Here is a 27504-nt window from a genome sequence, read left to right on the forward strand (position 1 = left end):
TTCGTCATAGGCTCAGATAAAAAGGTTGAAAAATGTGTTTTCTTATTTCTTTTTGTTATTCCAAGTAATTGCGAACTTAAAATAAAAGTACTTTATTCATTGTCTACTCGATTAGTTCTTCTTTCATCTGAAAGAATTCGAATCACATTCAGTCAGTTTTAATGCTAACCCTATCGGGAGTTAAAAGTGACTCGTCTATGTTGCCTTATACATAATTTAAGTAGATTTTTTGCGATTTTTTTATTAACACTTTAATGATCGTATGAAATAATTCAACATGTGCGATCATACACACAAAACAAAAAAAGCAACAACAACAATAACAACACATTTAATATTTTTCCTTCGTGTGATAATTATTAAAGCAATCATAATATACATAATTATACAACATAATTATTAAAGCATCACATACATGTTGCGCGAGCGGCTATTAAAGTATCAATTTATGTTGAGATAAATAGATTTACCGAATGATTTCCGGTGGATAAGGTTTTGTAATTTCAATAATTATAGAATAAGAATTGTCGAACCGGTCATTTGACCGGCGACGGTTAGTGTTAAAAAATGTATTGGGTTTTAAACGGTGGACGAACAATTTCGCGGGCCACGTTATAAATTCGAAGTGCAAAACCCTTGTCGAAACAAGTACAACATAGCCGCGCATTATCGAGTCTTCTCCAAATTTGTGAAACGTGAAACTGCTGTAGTAAATGATCGCAGGAAGAAACGCGGAAAATCATTCTTTCCGCGCATGTAAAGCGTCCGAGTATGATTGATGGTCCGTCGGCGCAGTGACGTTACCAAGAACAAATTGGATTCGATTTCGTAAGAGAGGGCGCGTAATCGCGAGAACGGGAAGAAGGGAGAAGGCAGCAGCGCGGCGCGGCACGATTTGTCGAAAGGATACGGCTGTCGACAGGGCAGGAAGGGAACGTTCCCCATGGAAGTCGGTGATTTTGTTTTGGGTACGTCGTCGTCGATGTGGTCCCCCACGCGAGCCAGGATTTTCGGGATTCTCTCGTCTTTTTCTCCTCTCGGTCGGGATACCCGTCGTGTCATTGTTTACACTCACCTGTATATACGAACATATATAACAATGTCACGCACACACCACGCCCTCGTTTGTTTCTTTTGTTCCGCGTCGCAGCCAGGGGTTCGCCTTCGGTGGAGCAGGGTGGCTACGACAATCGAAGAAACGTGCCAGATCGAAACGATAAACGTATGAGATGTGGAGGTCGGAACGCCGTGCCTCCACTGGATCCATTTCGAAGGAGGTCACCGTATTAGAGCTCACCGAAACTCGAATGCCGTTCCTTTTACGATATTAGCCTTTCCCCGCGTTAACTGCCACGTCACTGTCCATAAAAGTCACACAAAATCGTAACAACTATTTCAACCCTTCAACGATGGAATCCGTACGAGATACGGAACTGTGTTTTTCATTCGCCGATGGTCGAAATTATGACGGTCTTCTCGGACTTGGTAATAAACATCTATTCGTGCAACAACTAAGAAATTAATATAGTAAATTCTTCCCAATTGTCCTTCAGCTTGAAAACAAAAACTTATAGTTACCATTTGTCAATAATTATAAATTAGAGCCGCAAGGCTCGAATTGTCGTATTTCCCCTTCACGAATTGTCCAGTTTTGGGCACAATCTAAGTGTCAATTAGGGAGAATTTACTGCAGTATGAATTTTATTTACTTAACTTACAATATTTGTTAAATAATAAGTTTTAAATGAAACAATGATTTTAGCGTTACTTTAACATTCGGAGACACCTCAAAATATGATTGAATATTTTCTTACTATTTTTACAATCAAGAAGCGATGTAATATCTTCACGTAAGACTTGAAGTGTTTATATATGTATAGTGTATACATACTATAAGTGTTTACATACGTAAATTATTTTGTCAAATACTTTAATCATATATGGCTATTTTATAGTTGTTGAGAAACAGCTATAAAATCGAGGTTCAAAGGCTCAAATAATCAAAATTGTCCATTTTTATGTACAGTTTGAAGGACAATTGAGGAGAATGTACTGGACACCGGTGGACAAAATGATGCACCACTAGATTTTCAGTAACAAACATTTATTTCTACGTACACGTGGAAATGATTACATTGTTAGTCGAAATGATAAGGAACGTCTAGGTTATTAGTAAGAAACATTTATTTGTACAAGCAACTAAGAAATGAATACACTGATGGTCAAAATGATGTGGACACTATACGTTTTTAATAACAAACATTTATTTGTGCAAACAACTTAGAAATTGAAATGATGAGAGTTGGTAGCCATGAAATGAATACACGACAAAATGATGCACCTCTAGGTTTTGGGTAACAAGCATTTATTAGTACAAGATGTATCAAAATTATATCTTACGACCATCATAACGCGATTCTAGACGACTGGATCGGTGGAGATCTATTAAAAAATGGACCGCAAAATTATCCTCCATTTTGAAAATCAAGGTCAAAGAGACAAGTTTTTTTATTGCAACGTATAGTATTCATCGAGAGGAACAAAAGTCTCAAATGATCCATGGGTCTGAAGTCAACCCTTTAAATAAGAAGCGATGTTAAAAACGACATATAAAAATTATGTAGAGTGTCCCCAAAATCGTGATACAACAGGTCGGAAAGTGATTCTACATGCAAAAATAAGTCGAAAAAAGGAAAGCATAACATTTTTCATGTAAGGCTCCGTTTTCGAGAAAAATTAGCTTGAAAAAATAATAACACGTCTGGCCATGAAACACCAAAAACTTTCAACTCAGTTTTCTCAAAAACAAAGCCTTAAATTAAAAAATGTCACTCTTTTTTCGACTAATTTTTGCATGTAAAATCACTTTTGAGTGTGGTGATCGTGACATATAATTTGTATATGCCATTTTTAACATTGTTTATGTAAAGAGCAGACTTGAGATCTGTGGTTCGTTTCAAACTTTTGTTCCTCTCGATAAATACTATACGTTGCAATATAAAATAAGAAATAACACTTTGACTTTGATTTTCAAGATCAAGAACAATTTTTTGGTCCATTTAGCATATTTCCACCGATCCAGAGGTGTAAAATAACGCATGGTGATTGAGACATATAATTTTTCTGCACCCCGTACACACCCCTAAGAAATGAATACACAGCAAAATTGGAGTACTAACTTTTACATAATATACGAAAAAATTAAATTTGTTATTCGATGCATTTGTCAATTATGGGGAAAATGAAATTTGGTGTGAAGGTACTTTAAATAATATGAAAAAACATGGAAAATTGAATTTTTATTACAAAATGAAATAGGAATACAATGATGGGATCACACATGATACCAGTTAAGGGTTAATGAAAAAAATGAGTACGAACAATTTCAGACAATAGAAAAATAAAAAGAATTTAAGAACATTTATACATTACTGACAACATATGAAAAATAATAAACAGAGAAATAAATTCCAATTGGCTTATTATATCCCGTAACTGGTACAAAGAATTTTTCTTTTGCATAGAAATCCACAGTCTAATTAAACTGCGAATATTTATGCAAAATAGAAACTTCACTTATACAAAACATGAGTTACATGCCAATGTAATTCTCCTATTAATAGCTTTAATGTACTGAAAATATTATAACAGTATTTTTAATTCTGTCTTCTGTCTCCACTGTTCTGCTTTTCTGTTGCCTATTTTTGTCATAAATGCATAGAAACTGCAATCTAATAATAATCACCAATAACCAAGAAATCGATTTGATATTAAACACCGGAATGAACTTATTACTGCTATTACTTATGTAATTATTTTACACTTTGTGGGTCCGAACGAAGTTTCGCTTATTTAGTAGATTGTAATACAAATTAAATTTCGTGTTTGATAAAAGGATTCCGTTAGGCGTATGTATATAAAGGGTTCCAAATATAAACCGCCAAACTACAAGGGTTTAAATCTAAAAAGAAGAAACGAATGTTCTACAAAGTTCGTAAAGAAACGCTTCGTTACGGGGATGTAAACAAATCTATTGTTCGAACGAATTTTCAAACAATTCGAACATTTTCCATTGCAGCACGTAGAAGGTCTACAGTGTTTATGCGGACTTACAAAACAAAAAGTTTATTCTACAGAGATGAATACGTATGAAGAACTTGTGCAACGACGTGAAAACGCAGTTATTAAAACATAGAAAAAATTCTCAGGAACTGTGTTGTGTTACTAATTCCATTGTTCATCAATGTTAAGCTTGCATCCGAGCATAAAGACAACATTTCAAATTGAGGAATTAAAAACAATACGTGATTAATTGTACTATTATTATATTACTATTGTTTTACGGCTCCATGGATTTAACGACGCAGACTTCTGCGACACGATTTTCACCGACGGTATTTCACCGACTCCAGACTTCAACGACAATAATTTTTACCGACAACGACAGTATTAACCGATAGCTAGATTATATGAAAGGAGTGTTAGTCGGCTGCGTATTTCTCTTATAAATATAAAAAAAATGTATATGTATATAAAATATTATTTTAATGTTAGGTTATCTGAGTTAGATTTGGGTTAGGTCTGAGTTAGGTCTGGGATAAATTTGTCTTTTCGCACTGTATATGTTACCGGCAATGTATGAAATGCAGGCATTGTATAGATTGTTGTTTTTAAACAAAGAATGAAATATCCAAGAATTATTTTAATAATTTCCTTACCTATGCCAGATATAGCCCAGACCTAACCCAGACAATGCTCAGGTTATGTGATATTTCATACTCTTCCCAAATTGTGCTTATTTTTGTATTTTTATTTATTATTAATTTGCTTATTTTTACTGTACTGTCGTCGGCTAAAGCTGTCGTCGGTGAAGTTCTAGAGCCTGTGAAATATGCACTGTTTGGTTAATTTCTTTCAACATATTTTTAAGGTGCTCCTTTTAAACGCGTTAGTTTTGTAAAAACTTAAATTAATTGCTAGAAAATAAGTAGTTAAGAAACATTATTTATTCTCTGGGTTCAAATGGATCCGAAGCCCACTGTCCGTATGTTAAAACATGTAATATAAACATGATATATAAAAACGTAATAAACGATGACAAAAGATGCAATGGAAAAATAATGACAGTCAATAACTTCGAATTAAACAAGTATACATTTAACGAATACGTGACATAAGAAATAAATATGGACACAATATAATTATTTAATTTTGCTTGCACAATTTTATTCTGAGAAAATAAAGAATATAGAAATATATAAAAAATGCAGTTTATAGATTGATTTATGAATTATATTTCCGAGAAGTTGAAAAGGTCGTTGGATCGCCTGCTTCTGTATACATGTATAAAATCTGCAGTCTAGTTATTGAAAAATTCTTCCGGGTAGATATGGCGACTCTTCTCGACCATCCTGATCGCGCCAATGTGCAGCACCGAAGAAAACGTTCAAGTTATCGCCTATCAAGACCTTTCCACGTCAGGTGAGTTTCCAAAGATACAGAGAGCATAACAATCGGCGCTCGGCCAACAGTTTTAACGACGAAACTTGGCCGGCTCTCTCCATTATATTGCCGCGCTTCACCGTACGTTTTCAGGTTTGTTTGGGAAGATAATAACGAGCCAGCTGCGGCAACGAACCCGCATCGTATAACAATTTACCGGCTAATCAAAAAACTTTGTTAAGATTGAAACTTGGTTAATTAGCATCTTCACCGAAGTGGCTGCTTACCTTGCGGACCTACTCCGCCGACCGGAAGAACGCCCAAGAAATTGTACAAAGTACAAGTCGGCACGGTATCGATTCTCCGATTAACAATGCTAATTTGATGCTGAAACGGTTCCATGGCCTCCCCGTTGAATTGAACCGCGACGAATCAGTCATCTCGCTATTAGAATCTCCCGCTGCACACAATATTGCATTGTTTTCGAATGTCTGACTTCATTATTTCAAATTGTTTTCCTTATGCTAACAGTTCTCGAGATGCGAAAACTTTCTGCTCACTTCGTACAACGAAGGACGTGGAATATCATTTACCGAAGACGTTGGCTGATTGCCGAACTATTATTTCGTAACGTATCTCGAATTCTTCGCATTACTGCGGCGATCATTATATTCAGAATTAATATTAATTTATTCAGAATCAATATGTACGAGGTTACAGATTTCCATTTCAATTTAATTTGATGTTGTTATTGATAATTTAGACGTAATGCATGCTTTAAGTATCTGAAGGAGCACCTACCTGTGTTATTAAAAGAGTAGAAGAATAGCTATGCAATATGCATACGTATGAAAATATGTTTAAATTAAATATTCAGGGGAAACAGTGCTATATTATAACTTCATGGGTGTGGAATATTATTATAATCCACATAGATTAAGTAAATACTGATTTAAATATATCGATACTGAATTAAAAACGATATTGCATGCAGTTGCGCTTCGTACTTTGTTCAAACTTTTTTGAAATTAAATATTAGTAAAAATATTGTTTCACACAAACACTCCACCACTGACTATGGCCTCAACATGTGTTGTCAAGGTCACTTTCCTAGGTAACCAGGAGGTTACGTAGCGTCGCTCGTCATTTTTAAAAAGATTAATAACAAAATATTAATAATTATTTTTCTACATTTAACCACTTTTCTTTAATTAATAATTATAAAATCAATTCCGTAAAAATAAGTACATATCTATATATGTCAAGGTTATTTATTCGGTAAAAATAGTATTAATATAGGACTCGAATCGAGGAGGCTGTAATAAAATAGTCCTTTTCCCGTAAAGTATCCGTTTTATTCTTTCAAGGCGTTATAGATATCCAGGGAATAATCTCTGTCTCATATATATATCATTCTAATAAACATGAACAATAATAAATATAATGTGTCCAAGAAAGTAGGAAGTTTTGCGTCTAATCAGGCTGCTCGGTACAAAATAGCGCGTTTATATATGGCATTCTCGGCAATAGCTTCGTGCACATATCCTTTTGATTTTAAAAGACACTGATCACTCGCCTCTACCCTTCTTCACGTTTTCAATTTGTACGTTCTTTTGCGCAAACCCCGTGTGCCGCGAGGCCTCGCGCCACCTTTGCCCTCTGTCCACGTCCGATTCGAGCTTTATCGCTATTAGAAAATAAATAAAGAAAGGAACTAATCCGCTCGATCAATGATTCCTCCACGTCCGGCAAAGATGGCGGTCCTCGTCGCGCACGGTTCATCAGTGAATACATTTGTCTCTCATTTCTCTCTCTCTCTCTCTCTCTCTCTCTCGCTCTTTTTTATTATCTCTACGGATCACCTCGAATTGCACGACGATCAAGCGCTGCACCAATTTTTCTCTTTGGAACGCAATAACGCAGGGATAATTAGCAACAATTTTCGAAATAATGCGTTCGCATTGCAATCATTCGATTCCTTTCTTTCACCGACACTGATCGAATACATACGAAAGGAAAAAGAATCGGTCGATCAGGAATACGCGAACTTCGTACTGGATTTTGCTACTCGCCGAACTCGTTGAACGCGTGTCCTATTAGTTATTCTCTCCAGATCGACCGATACCTTCTTACAAATGTTGGTGTCGATAATATTTCATTGAAATAACAATAATGCGGTTAACTCTTAACGGTCGCAAATCATCTCTGACGCGACAACAGTACTTGGTCGTAGGCACGTGCGAGATGACTTGCGATCGTTATGGGTTAATTAACTGTATAGAAATAAATATAATATAAACTGTTAAGAGATAGACTTTTCGTTTAGTCGGTGAATAAGATCTTTAAACAACCTGAGGAATTCTAAAGAATTCGCGAAGACTATTGTTCATTGATTTATAGTAAGGAAACGTTACCATAAGTGTAGTAATATTAAATGATAGTGCAGTTTTGTAACAAGGAAACTTGGATTCCCATAGTCTCTATAATAGTGAAAGTGAAAATAACTCGATAGAACGTTCGAAAATGATATCACAAAACCTGGAACTTGACAATTTATATCGTACTGTTAGTTGAGGAATTAAAAGATTGCTGTTTATATTATTATAAAACATTTATGTCTGTACCAGCCCTGTCCAAAGTCTCTTCACATACTTCAGGTCCAAATATCTCGGATTTTCCTTATACAATAAATCCACTAAAATTGGTTCTTAATTACGATGACTCATATTCAGTTTCTGAAACTCGCGATACAACCGGAATTACGGAGACAACCACCAGAAATATAGCGAGCCGCGTAGTATGTCCAATCCATGGACAAGACTGATTTAAACTAATTTCACTTTTAACACTTACGAAATCTTTGGATCTACGAATTATTGCACTGCGCAACTATTCGAATTCTCTCGCCCGTTGTAATATCTAAAATCGTGTTTTTACGAACGCCTTGTGCATATGCTTAGGATCGACGCGTCGACTGCCGGAAAAACGTTCGCAGTGTACACTGTCGTTCATTGCATTTCTTACTTGACTGCGAACTGTACGACGACCGGTGTTCACGTCAGTATTTCATCCAGCTGCAAAGTCAATCTCGATCGACGTTTACGCGAGAAGTCACGCGACACACACCGATGCTCTCTCATTACAACACAGTGTTCGGAAAACTATTCGATACGTATTTTTGTTATGCCTACAATCGTTTGCTTCGTAGGCACGAAAACAGCCCTCAAAGATTTGGAGAACAAATTTTTGCCGCGATAAATGATTCTCGAGCTTTACACTTTAAGCCATTTAGTTCGAGAATTTTTTAAGCTACTCAAAAGATTTTTCTCGGATAGTCCTACTGTATTTTCTTGCAGCAATATTAGAGACACGTCAACAAAAAGATATCTTCCAACTCATAAAAATAAATTATAAATGTTCGGAATAAGTATACATACTTCTTTAAACATTATACTCGTTATAGTTAACACATTTGTTGTCCAGTTGTCTCACGGACATTAAATCTTGATTTATTTCTGTCTTTCGTTATCGTAAAAACGAAAAAGCCAAGTAATTGTAACTTATAAACATCAAAGTGTCGTTGAAACTTTGAAATAATAATATATTCAGTTTATCTTGATTTTTACACCAGAGTAACGAAAAAACATCATTACGTCAGTCAGGAAGACACCTTTTTCAAAAATAGACCTGCTGAAAGAAATGCAGTTCGTACAATTTTAAGTATTTTACCCGCGGAAGGATAGATACTAAAACGAAATGATAAGAAATAATAAATGTCGGTGTAAAAAATCACTATCAAACAGCGTTCTAAGTTTCGTTATTTAATGATAATTAAATTCAAGTTTCGGAGCGTTGAAAATTAGACATTCGTCTACAAATGAAGAAATGCATGTCGAATGTTTTTTTTCTGATATTATATCGTACCAGTATATTATTTGCACGGCTTCTTCGAACTACTGCTGTTGGGTGTCCCGTGGTTCCCATGGTTCCCATGATTCCCATGGCTGCCAGGAACGGTGCGAGGGTGGCAGTCGACGCGTCGATGTTCTCGTGCAAATGAAAGAGTCAAATCTCGAGAAGACATTACAGAGAAGAATCGCAACGACTAGGAGAAACATCGACGCAAGAAGAGCAAAGTGTGAGGGACGATCGGGGATCGTCCTACAACCTTCGTTTCCCGTCCCCCCTGATCACTTGTATTACACCATTTACGTTCATAAGTCTACTACGATATCTTACACGCTCGCGACCCCGCTATGTACACATCGAAATTTCTCTGTCTCTGCCGGAGGAAAGTCAGTCTTCCCATCAAGCCACGGACACAAGCCGTTCCGTTCCACCTTCACGCTCAGGTGGAACGCGAAACCTCGGGTCGTAAGCCGTTCGGATACGACTGGAAGATGAAGATCCTCTGGGGAAAATGGGAGAGGGCTGGAATGAGGATAGACTACGATTATAATTCCATTAAAAGCTTCTACCGAGAACAACGATGACACAATGTGTATCTCAGAAAATAGCGGAGAGAATTGACCTCGGCAAAATGTGCAGTCGCACATCAGTAATTAGCGTAACAGCTTCGCCATCGATAGTAATCTTCTCACTTGTCGCAGGTATTTGTTCTGGCCGGACGACAAATCAGAACAATAACTCAAAAGATGGGCACCGTACACGTGAATTAGAATCCTCTTAATCCGTGCACGATTGCCCATTACATCTTTACACCGAAAAATATTTTTAAAAATAGTCCCCTTATTTGTTTCCGTTCAATACTTTGAGCGCCAAATTAATTTCTCAAGAACACGGACAGCCTTTGTCACAGCTTTCATGTTGCAATTCATTTTATATGGTTAACACTATCTTTACCATAATTTTGTGACGACTGCAGCAAAGTTCGAGAAGTGATTACATAGAAAACATGGAACATAAGAAATAATTTTTATTAAAATTTATTAAAAGATGTTCTTTAACCCCTTTGGTAAAATAGTGTTAAATGGAAATTATGAGGCGTCTTTGTAAACCTTCGATAGAAATAGTGTTAATCACTTGATTCGACCTGATGTGTCCTGACTTTCTACGCAGGATATACGTTTTCGTAATAAAAATAAGTGCAATGTAGCATTATGCCTAAATGAGGACAAAAATTATTTTAAAACGTCGCGAGAGTCAAGACAATATAAAAACCTGAAAAAATCGTCGCATCAATATTTTTAGTCGTCGTTTATTTGGTAAGTATTGATCGCTTTTACAAACTGTTGGTATCCTTAATGTTATCAACATATCACTTGTCGAAACAGCTGAGCCTTATTAATAGCCGCAGGGACTATTAAACGGGGATTACTGTGGTACACTCGAGTATTAAATGACCCATTCTTAATTATCAAACACGAAAAGTACGGTAACTTTTGGAAAGGAAGACGGATAAATCTTGGTTCGCAGATTGCTGAAAACGTTTCATCGAAAGGTATTTTGTGCAATTAAATAGTGAACGAGTTCAATGATGAAAGAAAGGTGACACACCTAGTGGACCATTGATCACGTGAGAAGACGTATAAAAAGAAATGTTATAATAGTTGGTGCACGAAGAGTCGAACGCGTAAGCTTCGCGTCTCGCGGTCAGAAGTGTGAATATCAAAAATGCTTACAGCTTGAAAGTGGAAAAGGAAATGCTGCTGTGCGATCGAGCAAGAGATAGAAAATCGGGAAAACTCGAGACCGTTTAATAACGGGTGACATTTAAAAAGTAATTACTCGATGAAATTCCATGAAACTTACCGAATAGCTTCTACCTTAGCCGCGCAAAGAAAATACTACTAGATTATACTGTGCGGAGAGACGGTTTTTATAAGTCATTGAATATAGCTCTGAACTTCGAACACGAATTCTTACAATCTGTTAGCGCGACAATTGTACAAAGATTCTAGAAGAGATAGAAACGCTCTCACCGGAATCAGTTCGCGTAATTAGTCTGCGCTTCAACTTAGGAATCTCAGACGTTTCTTCGATTGTCTACAAGTTAATCTGAAACTCGTTTCACGAAATTACATAGGACGTAGCTTATCGTATACAAAACGTGTCTTTAGATTAAAAATGCATCGCAAGGGAATTCGAAATAAATTCATACGTCGAATAAAATACATAAATGCTTAGACGCGTTGAAATCTCGTGCTCAACTGAACCTGCTCGAAACGGTGCGAACTGTCGCTTGACAAAGAAAAATCAATCCATTATCAGTATTGTCATCCTGATACGTTTGAAAAAAAAAAAAAACGGCGCGAATACAACAGCAGTTATTCGCAAATTAAGCATGTTTAATTACTGCGAGTTTAACATCGCAAGCCGTGCAAAAATTGAATTTGAGGAAAAATTCGAACTTCCGAGTGAAGACGGAACACTCGCGGGCAAAATTGTTAATTGTCAACGAACCAATGAAAGTATATCGCGGCCGCGGATTCGAAACGCGGCGACATTTGCTTAATTAATTTGAAGGACCTCGCACGTGAAAATGTTAACGAGGCACGCGAAGTTTTTCCGCGGCACGTCTGACGCTGCGGCGAGGGAACGATCACGCGAATCCGGCTCTCAAATTGATGCGATTTGAGATAAGCACCGCGTTAATGACATCGCGTTTCCCGGGGAAACGGCCGCGTAATCAGGACGAACGCAAATTCACTCGGATGAGCTCGGCTGAGAAGCGACGTTGCGAGATGCGGGACAGGAAAAACGTTCGCGCAAGTGTTTCCCGGTGTGAAACAATGCGTGCCGCCGCGTCTAATGAACGAGCCGAACGGATTTGACGAAACACGGCGAGTATTTTCCGCGAAGTAAATAAATAAAACGAAATAGAAAGCATTCTTAAACGTGCGGACGCCGTTTCTTACACCGAAACTGGAAAGACACGTTTCATGGAAAAATTCGGATGATGCGTTCGAAGATTGCGAGACGACCGATAAACACAGACGGACACAAAGTGGAATCGAGAGAGGCCCGAGGGATCTCAAGACGCAAGGTGACTCGCGAAAATCAACAACACATGGAAGCCATCGGGGTAATTAGTATACGCCAGTTTAATCACACACAAGTGGTCTAATGTACAATTAGGAAGTTGCCTCGACCGTTTCTTTGGTATCGTTGCGGTGAACTGATTCACGGTGATCGCTGTAGGACGCTCTAGTTTTTAACCACACACCTATGTACATTTACGCCTCGCGCCTGTATCGTTATGATAAATCGTCTACCTCGCTACTCACGAGAAACAAAGCTTATTCGAGATTAACAGTATCCGCCTCGGTGGCCAAGTCTCGGACACGCCTTTAAATACGTCGTGACTCGTTGGTTCACGAGCTACCGATCGTCCACCGATCTTCACTTTCGCTTTCGGCTTCGCCTCGTCGTGTCGCTTGGTCCGTGAACGAGTATCCTCGCGCGATCGGCAGGCTCGAGTTCTGTCTAAACTCGTCGCGATACCACTCGGATCGGTCTACGCTTTTATCGATATCTATGGTCGTACAACTAAAGTTTACTCGGTCGTTACTCGTATAAATACTTAATCGTTAAATGCTGTATATAGATGCCTCTGTCGTATCGCGATCGCGGGTGCCGCATTTGCATCGACCCGTATCGACGACCCTGGAAGGAAATAAATTATTTCATGCGTCTATCTATTGCGTCCGGCGTGTCGAGCGGTTGAAACGTCTGCCGGCGATCTGGAAGATATAATGTACAGTCCGCGAAACAAAACGGCTACCGATCTCCGCTGCTCGATACTACGTCTATTTACAATCGATCGGCGAACAACGTTCGCCGGTTACCCTCGGGCGAACGCCTCGACAACAAGAACACAGATCGTGAAATCGGCTCGAACTTGTGTGCCGATCGGATATAAAAACGGGCTCCATCGTTGGCACCTGCGAGATTGCGTCCGCCGCAACTCCTATTGTTCGTTGATGGATGAAATGATTGTTGCTCCCAGTCGCGAATAGTATCGTGAAAGAAAGCTCGGCGCAGTATCTGCGTCTCTATGGATTCGAAAATGAATCTATGAATGCGTCGTGACACGGCGAAACGGATGGACACGTCGGCCACGATATACTTATCGATCGGAGCCGGGCATATTTTATTCAAGTAACGAATAAAATTTCATCGGAAGAATTTATACGAAATGCTATTCGAAGAATCTGTTCGAAATGGTGATACGAATCGAATTTGATTCGAACAATGCCGGACTCCGTTGCCGATACAGCGCGACGTTCCTGTGTTTCGGGTCGCACTCGCTTGCTAAACCGAAGCGCTAATTTGCTTCCGAACGCCCGAGCACTCGGGCATCCGAGTCCTAAGGTATCCAAATACTCGAAAACTTCAAGTATGAAACGAACTGGTGTATCGAACAATTCAAATACTCGCGTGTCCGTGTTCTCAAGTGTTCAAGCCTCCGATCGCCGAACACCGGAGCACCGAACGATTCGGGTGATTAATTACGCGAGCGGTCGTGACACTCGGCAGCTTGGACACTCGGCGAACTCGGCTATTTGCGTCTTCAATTTCACGATTACTTAAGCGATTTGTACTAATCATCCTTACTGTTCCCGCAGATCGTCTCCACGGAACACCAGTATTTCTCGGATACCGAAAACGTTGCGCACTGTGAAAAATTCGTCGGAATCTGTGTTCCGAAAGTTGCCTCAAAATCGACAAATTTACTATTCACGTAGAAAATCATAAAAAAATACTTCGATCAACAAAACCCACGGTGAATCTTACGCACGGTGTAAGAAGAGAAGATGGACCGACTACGATTTGCCCCGTCACAAATTTTCTACGACACTGAAATTTTACTTCCTCGCGTTCCCGCGACAGTTGCTGATGTTTCCATCGGTGCTCACTTACTTTTTTAAATTATATTTGTATGAGTGTAGCACTACCACGGTAGCGTTACTGTAGTGGGAAACTCTCACCGAGTTATAGAAACTCTCACCAATTGTACGAAAGCTTTACTGGAGCACTCGGCGGACTATATCGATAGCAAACCTTCAAGATCGCAGGAGTAGGGACGAAGTCGGTGCACCTCTCCTTCCCTCGCCGTGATCTTACGTGAACGCGTTCCAAAGCCGTTCGAAATATCAGACTTTATTGCAGCACTTTCAGCCGATCAAGAAGTTCAATCATCGCGACGTTCAATTACAAAAACGTAACAAGCCCATCGGCGTAGATCTTCCCGTGGAACAAATTCGAGAACGTTCGCCGCCGTCGCCGAACGATTATCATCGAAAGAACCGTCTGTGTTCGAGTCGAGTTGCTAGTTCCACGTGGTCGGAAGCATTCCTCGAGTTCTCACGATCAAACGATAGTTAATCTGGCCAACTCGTCGACGCTATCGGGCATCAAACCGTCCAACGAGCCCGCGATTTCCGCCACTCTCCGTTCTGGGACTACTAGTTCGCGAACGAGTCACTTCCTTACCTGATATTTACTGAGACATCGAGGAAAACGTGCTGATCTACTTCGGAATACTACTTTTTCTACGATAGCTGCGCTACGCGAAATACACCGGTGCGTAGAGGATACACATATAATTACAACTCTGCGGCGCGAAATGACTGTTATCACGATGCCCGCGGACCACCGCATCTACCGTTCACCTTACCGCGTAATCCTGTATACATAATTACCTACGACGTCTAAACGTGACGAATACAAAGTGTGCGTATACCCACGCGGTACTCGTAGTGTGTTTATTTGGCAGTATCTCTCTCTCGTGTTCCGTTCGTCATTTGTTTCCGTTCTATCACCGATCGCGGACCGAGTCCAGCCTTCTCGATCCGGCTAGTCGATCGAGATCCGGCTGTTCGTTGCTCGATCCTACGATCCCTCGCTTCTATGTACATACATGCAATCTTTGGTTTCGCTACGGAGCAATCTAAGCGTGTACAGAGTACCAAGAAAAATGGCACCGGCACCATCTTGCAGCAGGTTATTTCTTCCTCCGTTCGCAACTCTCCTCTCGGTTCCATTCGATATCTACGAAGTCGTTAGGCCTGCTCCCTGAAAGAACGGAGCTACGATGCTACGCGTTGCTCGACGATACTACTATGACACCTTGGGGCCCAACCGAATTGAAGCTGAGACACGTCGGATTTCGCGTAGCAAGGAACTTCCGATTGACGCAACGGTAATCTCTCTCACTCATTGTTTTTTTGTCTTTTTTTATATCTCTATCGAAATCTTATCTACGATAATCTGCTGTCTCTGCTATTATGTTTCCTTTGTAACTGCTTCGTTGAGCCTGTCAATGTTAAACACGGTTGATTCATGAAATTCGACGGAAGTTTCGAGCTTGTCTCGGTCCACTCGCTCTCGTGCGTTTACTTCCAACTCGGGGATCCTTACGTTACAGGGAGCCTTCATATTGACTCCATAGAGTATTTAAATATATGTGTATACGTATGCGTATTAGATAGATATTTGGTACCGCTTCGTGGTATAGTTTCGTTTCCTAATCGCGAGGTTCGTCGAATTAGCACTGGAGTAAATACGCTAGTTACGGAGAGCTTCATCTTTCTCCGTTCGTTTCCATTTCCATTTTCTCGTTCTTTATAATACAATAATACGTGTGCCTGTCCTCCGCAATTACATCGTCCTGTCCCTGTGTAATTATCCGTGTACGTGTGTGTATACGCGTGTATGTCTTTATACGTAACCCTTAAACGCCTGGAATACAAAACGAAGCGAGGGTTGTCTCAGTCTTGGATGATGAAACGTCGAGAAAACGATGGCGACTCGTAACGACGCGGCAGAATCGATCGTGGAAGAAAAGTAATCGAACGCGGACGATAAATCGATCGTTGTCCACGGTTTCGCGGGCGAGGGGGAGCTAACGAAAGAACAATTCAGCCTCAAAGTCTCATCAGTCGTTAGTACTTACTTATTCGGGTTCGAAAATTGAGCATACTGGAATTTGTCAGCTCGCCTGTGTCGTTTTGATGCGGAATGTGCATTTTTTCTTCTCCTTTTTTTTTTACCGTGTCGTGTCTGTGCGTACATGCGAGCGGGTATGGTGTCTGTGTGTGTACGTATGTATGTATGTATGTGTGTGTGCGCGCGTGACTGTGTACGTGTGCATGTGTCGATCGATTTTTTACGAGCCGTAGGAAGGGGGATTCCATCTCGAGCTCTATTTTTTTCGGTTTTCACTTTTGTTTTTCGTTTTTTTTTCCTTTAGTTAATTTAGGCGAGACATCGATGTTACGTTCCTCACTCATCTGTACCGACAAAAGATCGTGCGTACAACTAGAAAATATCTACGGTGTCAGGAGCATTATTTTAGTCGAATAATACTGATCGTGATAGACGCGCGCTTCGCGCGGTGAGAACGTTCGCGAGAAACGGTCGCGTTTTCGTTGCCGCGGTCTGTTCCGTTCATCCTGACTATCCTGTTGTTGATATTTCAATGGGAAACAACGTTTTGTAAACGGGAAACCGGTTGGACGATCAAATTCGATCGAAATATATTCACAGCTGTTAGAAATATCACGATTTGCGTGTCGTCTTTTACTAAATAGAGAAATATCAGTGGGTATCGAATTTCAAACAGCTACACAAAGTAAGGGTAATTAACATTAACCGCAACACGGTAATATCTCTTGGTTGGACACTTCCTCTGCACCTGACAATTGCTCTAAAATCTAAACGTGGCTTCTAGTATTGTCACGACTTCAAACATGTAACAATCTAGAAGTTTTCCACAGTCTTCTCGGCAGAATCGTCAAACAGAAACTCGAGAATGATAGATTCTCGAGTCCGATCCTATTCGATGCGCCTATCACAACGGTTCAAGTCGTCAGAACGTTCAGGATGAACGGAACACGCCGCGGAGCTAAGTGATTGTAACAAAGTTCGTTTCGAATTCGTTGTTTCCGGGTACCTGTCAGTCTCGCCACGCGATCACGCGAGAAACGTGTAAAAGGTGAGCACTCGATTGCCATCCAGACGAGTCTTCTTCTAATACTCTCGATGCGGACAATCACAGTGTCGCTGTTCGAAGGTCGGTCGGACACGGTCCCGTAAGTGTGGAATTTGGCAAAGTATGATTCGACGGAGTCGTCCACTTACCTGAGCCGCCGCGAGGCCCTCCGTGACTCGCCCCGGGAAAAAGTGTTCATACAAACTGTCGAAGTACGCCGAAACGCGACCATACGTGTATAACGCTACTACAAAAGTTCGAGAGATAAAAAGGTACCGGATAAACGGTCCATCAGTGCCCCGAGTGATCGTCACATGGGGCGATCCAAAAGCGAAGCGATTGCGATCGCCTCATCTGGGACGATGTCCAGCTACCATACAGCAAGCGGAAGCTCCACTGATACTGTAGAAACATCGGTGCACGTATTATGCCAACCTCCGCTGAAATACACCGGCTGGAAACCTCGAAAAGCCATCGTTCGACCGTGCAGGCAACGTTCCTCGAAGTCGCGCGTCGAACGAGGATTAGCTGCCAGCAGAAGTTAGAGGATGGCCTGGCGGACCTAGACCAGGTCTAGAACAGTTTCATAGCATGAAGAAACTTTCCACGATTCTGAGAACTCGTCGGCGATCCGTCTAGAGCTCTTCCGATAGAGCAATCGGCGCCCTCGAGCCAGGCTTCATGTCCTTGACGCCTATGCCGATGTCGTCGACGGGCACCGGCGCTAGCTTCAGCTGGTTGCCGTTCAGCTTGATATCGTTCACCGAGTGAGACCGGCCATGAGTGACGAGTGGCTTGGCGGTCTGATTCGTGCTGGTGTTCGAGTTCGAGCTGCTGACGGAGTTGGTGCTCGGGCTGGTCGCAGGGTTCGAACTCGAAGTGCAGTTCGCGGTGGTGCTCGAGCCGGAACTGGAGTTCGAGTTCATGTCCTGCGCAGGATTGGCCACCTGGATGATCGGGTTCGCGATGGACGATTTCGATCTCAGCTTTAATCTCGTCGTTGCGTTGTTGCACGAGTTTAAGCCTGGGCCCGTCGCCGAAGGTTGCTCCTGCTCGCGACCTGGGTCTGCCGCGGAATCAGGCGACGCTGGTAACTTGGTGGTTGCCGGCAATTTCGTAGAGAACGCGATCAATTGGTTCGCGGACTGCGATCGGACCGTGTGACCACCTAACTTGTCCCTCAGCGCCATTTGGTAAGCTACCTCGAACGCTTGACCAAGAGTTAGAATCACCTCTGTCGCTTGGTCCTAGAACAGGCAAGTCTCGCTTCGTACATTTCTCGCAGGAGCAAGCCACGAAGCTGGAACAGGCTGCGTCTCCCTTTTCGTTCAAGTTACAAGAAGATTTGGAAACGGAAAGTTAGACGCGGATGCTCCAATTTCTTTGTCTTGCTTTCGAACTCTATTGTGAACGGCTTTCGCGGGATATGAATGCTGCGCGTGTTCGGGGCTGGTACACAGTTGAGACTGAATCGAAAGATGAGCCCGAGTTTGTTCTACTCTGAATTTATGTACTATGTATGTGCTACCGGATGGTACATGATACTTTGTATAGGCTTCTGCTACCATGTGCTCTATTGCCAACTAAAACGGGGATCTACATGTAGAACGCTAAGTACAATGAATAACGGTACCCAAAATTTATCGCGAATGAAAGCATTTCGTGTCTGTGGTAAAATAAAGAATACTGTTCCGTTATCTAATACTATCATATAATACAATACTTTTCTTCTGACTACATTTTTCTGAATTTTAACAAGCCCTTGAACTAGTGCCTGAGATGAACGATCTCATGTATCGCATAATCTACTAAATGAAGATCTTAAGCACTTTCTTTAAATTCTTCAAATATTAAAGCAAAGGTTTGCACGCAATAAATATAAATTTCTTTTCTCATCTATAAAATTCATTAGCGATATAGATTTTCATCAAATCATTTTACCGAATCATTAGCTAATCAACCTAACTGTGAAAAAAATTCTAGTTCGAAAGGTTAATTGGCTATGAATTTTGCTTTGAGATTAGTTTTGCTATAGATACATTTCGAAGGAAAAAAATATTTGCAGTTTTATCGACGGTATTAAAGAAGTCGTAAGTTAGCTTTAATAGGCACTCGTTCAAATTCGACAACTTCTTCCTAAAACGTGATCATTACGTGGAATAAAGATAGACTTACCATTGTCGGCACACAAAAGACGTGACAAAAGTGGGTTGGGCTGTCGTGGTCCTTGGTGATATACGCGAAATGGGTAAGATCGTCGGCGTCCTGGCAGGCGCAGTGGATATTGCGAATCTCGTGCACGCAAATGGGCTCCTATCGATTTGTATCATTCCAAATGCAAAAATACACAGATCGAACCTTACGTTAGGCTACAATGTTAATCCTTTACCATCAAATTTGCGCAAGAATTTGATAAGCACTAAAGAAACCAACGAAATCGAACATATCGCCCGTTTCGTTTTTTACATGGTTCCAAACAATTTCATAGCATAGTAATTTTTCCCTAAATCGTGCTCAGATTGCGCACAAAAATTGACAATTTTGGGGAGAAGATACGATTATTCGAGCCTTGCAGTTCGTTTTTACAATTACCGATTGTCAACAACTATAAAAACAAGACGCAAAGCTCGAATAATCGTATCTCCTCTTTCCAAATTGTCCATTTTTGTGCGCAATCTGAGCGCGAATTAGAAAGAAATTACTGTATTCTCAAACGAAACTGATCTTAACACTTTATCGTCCGGTCGTGGTTGAGGCTGCCACTCAGTAAGGACTGGCTTAGTCGCGCGCGCATTTGCTCCCAGTACCGGCTAAATTTTCGCTATTCATTGTGTTGTGCTTATTCCTTTAAAAATAATAATAAATAATAATATAATTATTATAATTATAATTCATAAGGATATGGGGAAGTCAGCATACAGGAGGTCAGCTACTAACAAAACAGTAAAGAAGCGAAAACCGTCGATAGCTAAAAGTCGATTAATAGGCTATCGGTCGATAAGCATTGGCAATCGAAAAGCCGATAAATAGGCTAGCGGTCGATAAAGTGTTAAGTCCCGTAGCTAATAATTCTCGTTAATGATAATAACGACTAGTAACAATAATTTAAGAAATCCGAAATATAATTTAAATTCTGGAAGATAATGACTTCTGTAAACGATCAGCGTTTTCGTAACCTAGCACGAAGGATTAACAGTAACGTATGTTGGATAATTTATTTTTAATTTCACTGGAGAACGATATCTTACGTTAGTAACCGTATTCAGGAAACGAACGCCACGAAAAGAAATGGCCAAGGTGATGTCAGGAGTGACTCTCGGCTCGCGGCATGTTTTCTTCAGCTTCTGTATAGACTTCTTTGTAGACTCAGTGCCACGCAGTTCTTTCACGACGGTGGAGCCCAGATACTGTGCGGTTTTGAAACAGAAAAAAAACCTGTCTCTAGAATCACGCGGCAAACCATTGAACTCTAGATTGACAATTTAGATAATCGGTATGAACTAATTATTATTTTTACAAAAAATTTTTAAATTCAAGAAATTTTTGAATCCACACTGCGGATTTTATGCATTTGTGGCTAAATTTAGTAGTTGCAATTTAGAATAGTAAAAATGTTATAAGAATTTTTAAATCTCAACGTATTATTTTTAATCAATTAAAATTATTATGGAAAGGAAGAACTTGCAATTAGAGGCTTGTTGTTAAGGGCTTTTGTAGTTCAAGCGATAACTGTAGCACACATGTGAGACGAAAGTGACGCTAACTCAACAAAATATGTTTTCCAGGAAAAATAAAAAACAGTTTTCGAACATGATTAGAAAATTGACAACTTTGAGACAGGAAAATTAAATTATCTCTTTAAAAAGCAAAGGCATAATTATTACTATTATTATTTATTATACATATAAAGGTGAGATAGACCATTAGTCAAATCGGAGATACGAACAGACTAGTATAAGAATAGTAAAAGGGGAAAAAATGAATAAATTAAAAGATCGAAAAATGTAATTTTTTCGTCATTTCGTCCAATTGTTATATTTGTAAAAATTTGTACACACATGGTCTAAATAAGTTGAGAAAACATCACTTCGAATACAAAATATTAAAAATTCTCTAACATCCAAGAAAATTTAGATCGCTTGGCACAATTATAAAAAAGTTAGCCCGTTTTAAGGAAGAACTCCACCTGAGGCGTTAAGAGATAGGTAAAGTTTGGTAAGTTTTAGCTTTGTTTCTCAATTTTTTTTTTAAATCGTTTTAAAAATGTTTAAAAATCGAACAAATTGCGGAGTTATTCGTTGTTTCCGAATTCCCTTCTCGTAGGGTATCACATTGATTGCTGGCCGTCACAGTTTGCAAATATTGAGATCTCTGAATGGCTGCAGTTTAAAAATAAAAACCAGCTTTCCCCGTTTTTATCCCACAAAAATCAAGCTTAAGTGTTTATCAAGAATTAAATCATTGACGCTACACCGTGAAATAGTCCATGCAGAATATCTTCAACAAATTTGAATTAAATCGGATGTATACTTCTGAGCATCATGTGACAGCCAGGTTGAAAAATATAGTTTCGAGAAAAACATAAAATTCTACGCACCTAAAATATTAAGAAAATAAAAAATATCGACTTGTTTTAACTATTGAAATGGTGACCATCCTTAAAAGGTGTACAAATACTCTTTACACCGACTGTCCACGGCTGTATGTAATGCGATCCGGGAAACCGTGGAGCGGTGCAAACAGCCAAATATTCCCGTCAATGACCAAAGTATCAGGAAGATTCGACTGTGTGTGATCTCGCGACAGTATGCGAGCGGTAACGAGCCAAGAAATAGGAGAAGAGAGGGAGTAAGAAAGCAATTAGACTTACGTTGGCGACGTACGTGACGCAGCCGGCGACTAGAGCTTTTGGCTGGTGCCTCCATTGCGTCTTCAGGGTGGACGGGACGCCGAAAAGCAGCTCCGACGGTGCCCTGATCTCGAGTTGTTCCGGTGCCGAGATCGCCCCATTATGCGAACTGGGTCGCTGGGGTGGCTGCGGGGCCGGTCTATTTTTGCGGTGCCTTAATGTGCCCGTGGTAGTCGAATTCGTTCCGGTTATCGACGTGCTGCCATTACCCTCCGCCGTTGTTTCCGGCAGTTTTTCTCGTATCTCCTCCTTCAGCTGTTGTATGTTCGTCTTCTGCGGAAACGAGGATATGCGGGCGCGTTACCAGCAATCCTTCTTTACCGCCACTCCACGAAACTTTTTTCTCCGGTGTTTATGTTCGACGACATATTTGTCTCGTAATATATCGTACCTTAGACCATGTACAGGGTGTCTCAAAAATGTCTCGTAATCCGGAAATAGGGGGGGGGGGATCCTCGGGTCATTTGAAGTAACTTTTTCCTTAGCGAAAATGCAAGCCACTGCTTTTGTTTACGAGTTATTAAGGAAAAACAGTGATCAATGAGAGACGAGCTTGGCTTGCGCAAGACTGCCGAGGCTATGAGCGGAACTAAGCTTTATGCGCTCGTTGACTGGGCTGCCACGCGCCAGCCGAGCTCACCTCCTATTGGTCAATGTTTTTTGTTAATAGCTCGTAAACAAAGCCGCGGATTGCATTTTCCCTAAGGAAAAAGTTACTTCAAATGATCTGAGGAATCCCCCCATTTCCGAATTGCGAGACAGTTTTTAGACATGCTGTATACTTATGTATGCTATTATGATATACAATCCACAATTTCGAAAGTGTGATGCACGGATGTTCCAAACGTGTTAAACTTTTTTGATGTTTTACATTAATGAATACGCAAAAATGTTTAATTTTCGGAAAACAAGCTCAATTAATTAAATATGAAATATGCATTTTGCGAGAATGTTTCACAGAATGTATTTAAAGTTTAATGGAGATGTTAATAACATTCATTCCATAATTATTTTGTTATGATTTATTTTAATCTAAAGAAATAATAACAGCAACGCATAGGTGCCTGGAGAAAAGCTGTTTATTTATAATTACTGATTAGAAGATAAAATAGTTTTTGTCAGTCTGCTTCCTATCCTATTGTCATTTTTCTGTAAATTCTCTCTTATTTAATACAATCGGATGTGACAATAATGTTGCTAAACTCATTACTTTAATTAATTGTATTAATTAAAAATTACACCGAGGTACACCAATTGTATTCATTAAAAATAACACCGAAGAACACACATTATTTAAAACCAATAACTTGAAGTCTGATGCCTATTGAACTGAAAGTCCTATTTTGAATAATCATTTTTTACTCTGAGTCACGTCAGAATGGACAGTTATCTTTGTTTCACTGGACTTTGAGATTTTCTATACACGTACTATACACATTAAATGCATGCGTGTTTAGCAATATATATGGTCTATGTATCGCTGACACTTTTAACACTTTTAACACACTATTTAACCCTTGTAGCGTCGAGCAACGATATATCCGTATTAGCAGGACTTGAGAAAATGTTGTTATCTTAATATTATTAACAAACGACAGTTTCATTTCTTCATTTATGTTCCTTTTTAAATTTTTCTAATTATCAAGTTTTAAAGAATTTTCCGAATTTCTTTCGGAAATGTTTTGGCATTTTTCGTTCAGGTGTACACTATTATCTTTGTAAATAATAAAAGGGTTAATATCCTAGAATCATTACTATTTGTCCCAAAGGAATATTTGGTAAATATACATATATAAAAAGATGTGCCTATCCATTTGAATGGCATTTAATACATTTATGAAAAAAAAAGTGTTCTTTTTTTTCAAATGATCATCCAAAAATCGTAATTCTATCCTCTGAATAATAATATTGTAAGCGAACTGTTTTACTTTTTAGTTCATACATGTCTGAACAAAGATCTAACATTTTTTTATAGTTACAGCTTTTTTTAAAAAGTGTAATATAAAATTTTGTAAACGATGCGTGGAACAATCAATGAATGAACAAAAACTTTAAATGAACGAACACTAATATTTATTCTGTGAATCGATCAATGTATGATTATCTTTATCGAGCGAAATAAACTCGAATATTTATACAGTGTCGTATCAACAGGTTGTGATCAGCGATCGATTTGGAACTTTCAGATGTCTGACCAGTAAAATAAATAAACCAATAACTGTGCCATCATTTGCTCACTTAGTTTGTTTTTCTTTTAATTCTATGAACAATATTTCAAACATTGATGAGAAAATGTAATAGTAGATCAGTAACATAGTAAACTGCACATATTTATGCAAAGTAAAACTTTATTATCGTATGTAAAAACCAAAGTTAAAGAGATGTCTATCGTTTGAAAATGAAAGCATTACTTAATTATTTCTTTATATTTGACACTGTTCCTCTTTGAATTTTAATAGTGAAGATGTTCACCTTGGATTCGATTAGGAAGTCTACGCCATTGGAAATATTGATGATTTAAGTTAATAGAACCAACTCTATCGTAGGATTGTGCAAGTACGATAATTTCTCCCGGAAATGCCTAATTTCAGGTTGCTGTGAATTTCCCTCTTCCAGTCCTACGCCTATGTAATTTACTGCGTGTAATACGGCACGCGACGCGAATTCCCGGAAGACAGCACAAAATGGTCAGTTTGGGTTTCCGAACTGCCTTCGAATTGTGGCATGTGGCCACCTAATTGCCTTCGAATTGCCTTTGAATCGTGGCAAAAAATTAGAAATAAAAAAAGTGAAATCATCGTTTTTATTCTAGTGTTACTATTGTATATATTCATATTAATATTTACCGGCATACTGGTCGCTGCCTTTTTTGTCGACTGCCCCGAGTTTCTATAAAAACGAGCCGCGAGGCTCGAAGAATCGCGACTTAGTATTTTCAATTCCGACCTCCGAATATTTTTGGAAAAAATTACTGTACTCTATAAAGCGAACCGAGCCTGGCATGTCGCGTCGTTCCGTGGCATGCCCAGTGTTTACAGGAAAACTGGCTACGCGAGGAGTGGGATGATGACGCATGCGCAGAGAGTCCTGCATAGCGACGTGACGCGTCTACCGGGTGATCATTATAATTTTGAACTACAGACGGAGACTTTACGTTACGTTACGATCGTAATTCAGAATTATAATGTTCACGTGGTAGTCCCGAGGAGCCACTACACACACACAATTGTTATATCACGTTTCAAGATAATTTTTATACAATTGAAGTTTAGATTTCAAGAATTATTAAAAGTATAACTGTTGTAAGAGTCACAAGGTTGAATTTCGTACGCGTAAAATGCACATTGTCACATAAAACAGAAATACAATAAAGTCAAAAAAATTAGTTTAGATTCACAGTTGAAATGGCTTTGAGTGCAAAGAACAAAAGAAAGGACAAAAAGACAAAAACTTACCCAAGCTGTTTGCTGTATTAAAAAGACTTAACTTACCGATTAATTATGAAAAATAATTTCAGTTGCCTATCCTGTTGATCCAATTTTGTGGCACGTTGCACCGTTGAAATTATTTATCATTATTAACCAGTAAGTTTATTCTCTCTAATAAAGCAGGAAATTTTGAGAAATATGGAACGTTTTTTTATAGCAATTTTAAAAAGAAAGTAATAAATGGTCCACCCTAAATATCTCGAAAACCATGACTCCAATCGCTTCCAACAAACATTTAAAGGTAACTAAATTCACAAGATCTAAAAAAAAAAAAGTAAAAAATATCTCAAAAATAAAGTAAACTCTGAACGCAATATCACTTGAATGGGTATCACTTGGGTATCACTTGAAGAGTTTCGGTTAGGAAGGTCGCTCAGTATTAGCATCGATCACAGACAAAAAACAGACTCGTCTCTAGTAACCAACGAAATCGACTTCACCGCATACGAAAAAAGTCACGGGCCGATGTTACCGAACGCAAAACCATCCCCATGGTCTCGCAAACATCCGAACAACAGAAGGAAACATTTTTTTATATTCTCCCTGATCGCTGAACCGTGTGACGCAACGTTGTACCCGTTTCACCGGTCCCGATACGTTGCTGAACGAAAAAAAAACAAAACCGGGAAAAGGGTAAAAAAAAGAGAGTGAGAGAGAGAGAAGAGAGAGGAAAAAAGAAGAAAAAACGAGAACGAGCCCGTCAGCGCAAAATTTTTTGCAAGGCGATGCAAGGCCACGCTTGAAAATCCGGCTCGCGTCACAGAACGTACAATTACACGCGTAAAAGTCGTGTTTCGAATATCCAACCCCGCCCTGCGCTGCGGCCCCGAAAAAGAGGGAAAACTTTTCACGATCTAGCCGAGCGAAATGCGCGGCGGTTCGAGAGTTACGATCGAATCGGATCCGAGGCACGCGAGCGTGTCCCTCGAATTCGGATTACACGCCGCGAATCATTTGTTACATCTGGCTTGGCTATATAATTTGTGAAAAACATGGGGACACCGAAAAACCAGAAACAGGAGATCAAGATAGATGGATAAATAGAGAAAAAGAAAGAGAGGAGATTGACATAAGAAGCATCAGGCATGGTTCACACCGATTTAATCTCTGGCAATAAAGATTTGACCAAAAAAGCAATAGTAACGAATTAATTTAAAAAAACGAGATTTTTTGCACCTCAACTGTTACTACATAAATATATGTCTTGGCAACTTTAAATTGGACATATATTGAATAAATACACGGCACATGATTAATACTTTAGCTTGTTTCTTTGAAATATACAGTGGACAAAGAAAACGATGCGTGGAAACAAGTAGAGTAGTTTCTCTCGGAAATGCCAAATTTCGAGTTGCTGTGAATTTGTATTGCTACGTCGTTGCTAAGGGTCGACAGAGTTCTTCCGAATTCCCGGAAAACAATACAAAATGATCTGTCTGGGTGTGTATCAAATAAGAAAAACTGCGGAGCTAAAAGGTACGTGGTAGATACAGTAATTTCTCCCTAATTCGCGCTCAGATTGCACTCAAAAATGGACAATTTGGGAAGAGGAGATACGATTATTCGAGCCTTGCAGCTCGTTCTTATAGATACCGATTGTCTACAACTATAAAAACGAAACGGAAAGCTCGAATAATTGTATTTCCTCTTACCGAATTGTCAATTTATTGTGCGCGAATTAGGGAGAAATTACTTTGCTAGGTACGTAA

General features: G+C 39.5%; 1 protein-coding gene across 2 annotated transcripts in view; it reads right to left on the reverse strand.

Moving 5' to 3' along the window:
• Nucleotides 1-6775: 6775 nt before the first annotated feature.
• Nucleotides 6776-27504, reverse strand: part of LOC117225080 (ankyrin repeat and SAM domain-containing protein 1A) — a 167440-nt gene continuing 146711 nt past the window's right edge. For both annotated transcript variants that reach the window (XM_033478399.2, XM_033478398.2), the window contains 4 exons: nucleotides 22269-22580; nucleotides 20647-20805; nucleotides 19574-19711; nucleotides 6776-18645 (listed from right to left, as the gene is read on the reverse strand). In XM_033478399.2, the coding sequence (XP_033334290.1) occupies nucleotides 18034-18645; nucleotides 19574-19711; nucleotides 20647-20805; nucleotides 22269-22580 (1221 nt within the window). In that variant the 3' untranslated portion in view covers nucleotides 6776-18033. The remainder of the gene's footprint in view (nucleotides 18646-19573; nucleotides 19712-20646; nucleotides 20806-22268; nucleotides 22581-27504) is intronic.

Source organism: Megalopta genalis, chromosome 9 (genome assembly GCF_051020955.1).
Source record: "Megalopta genalis isolate 19385.01 chromosome 9, iyMegGena1_principal, whole genome shotgun sequence".
NCBI lineage: Eukaryota > Metazoa > Arthropoda > Insecta > Hymenoptera > Halictidae > Megalopta > Megalopta genalis.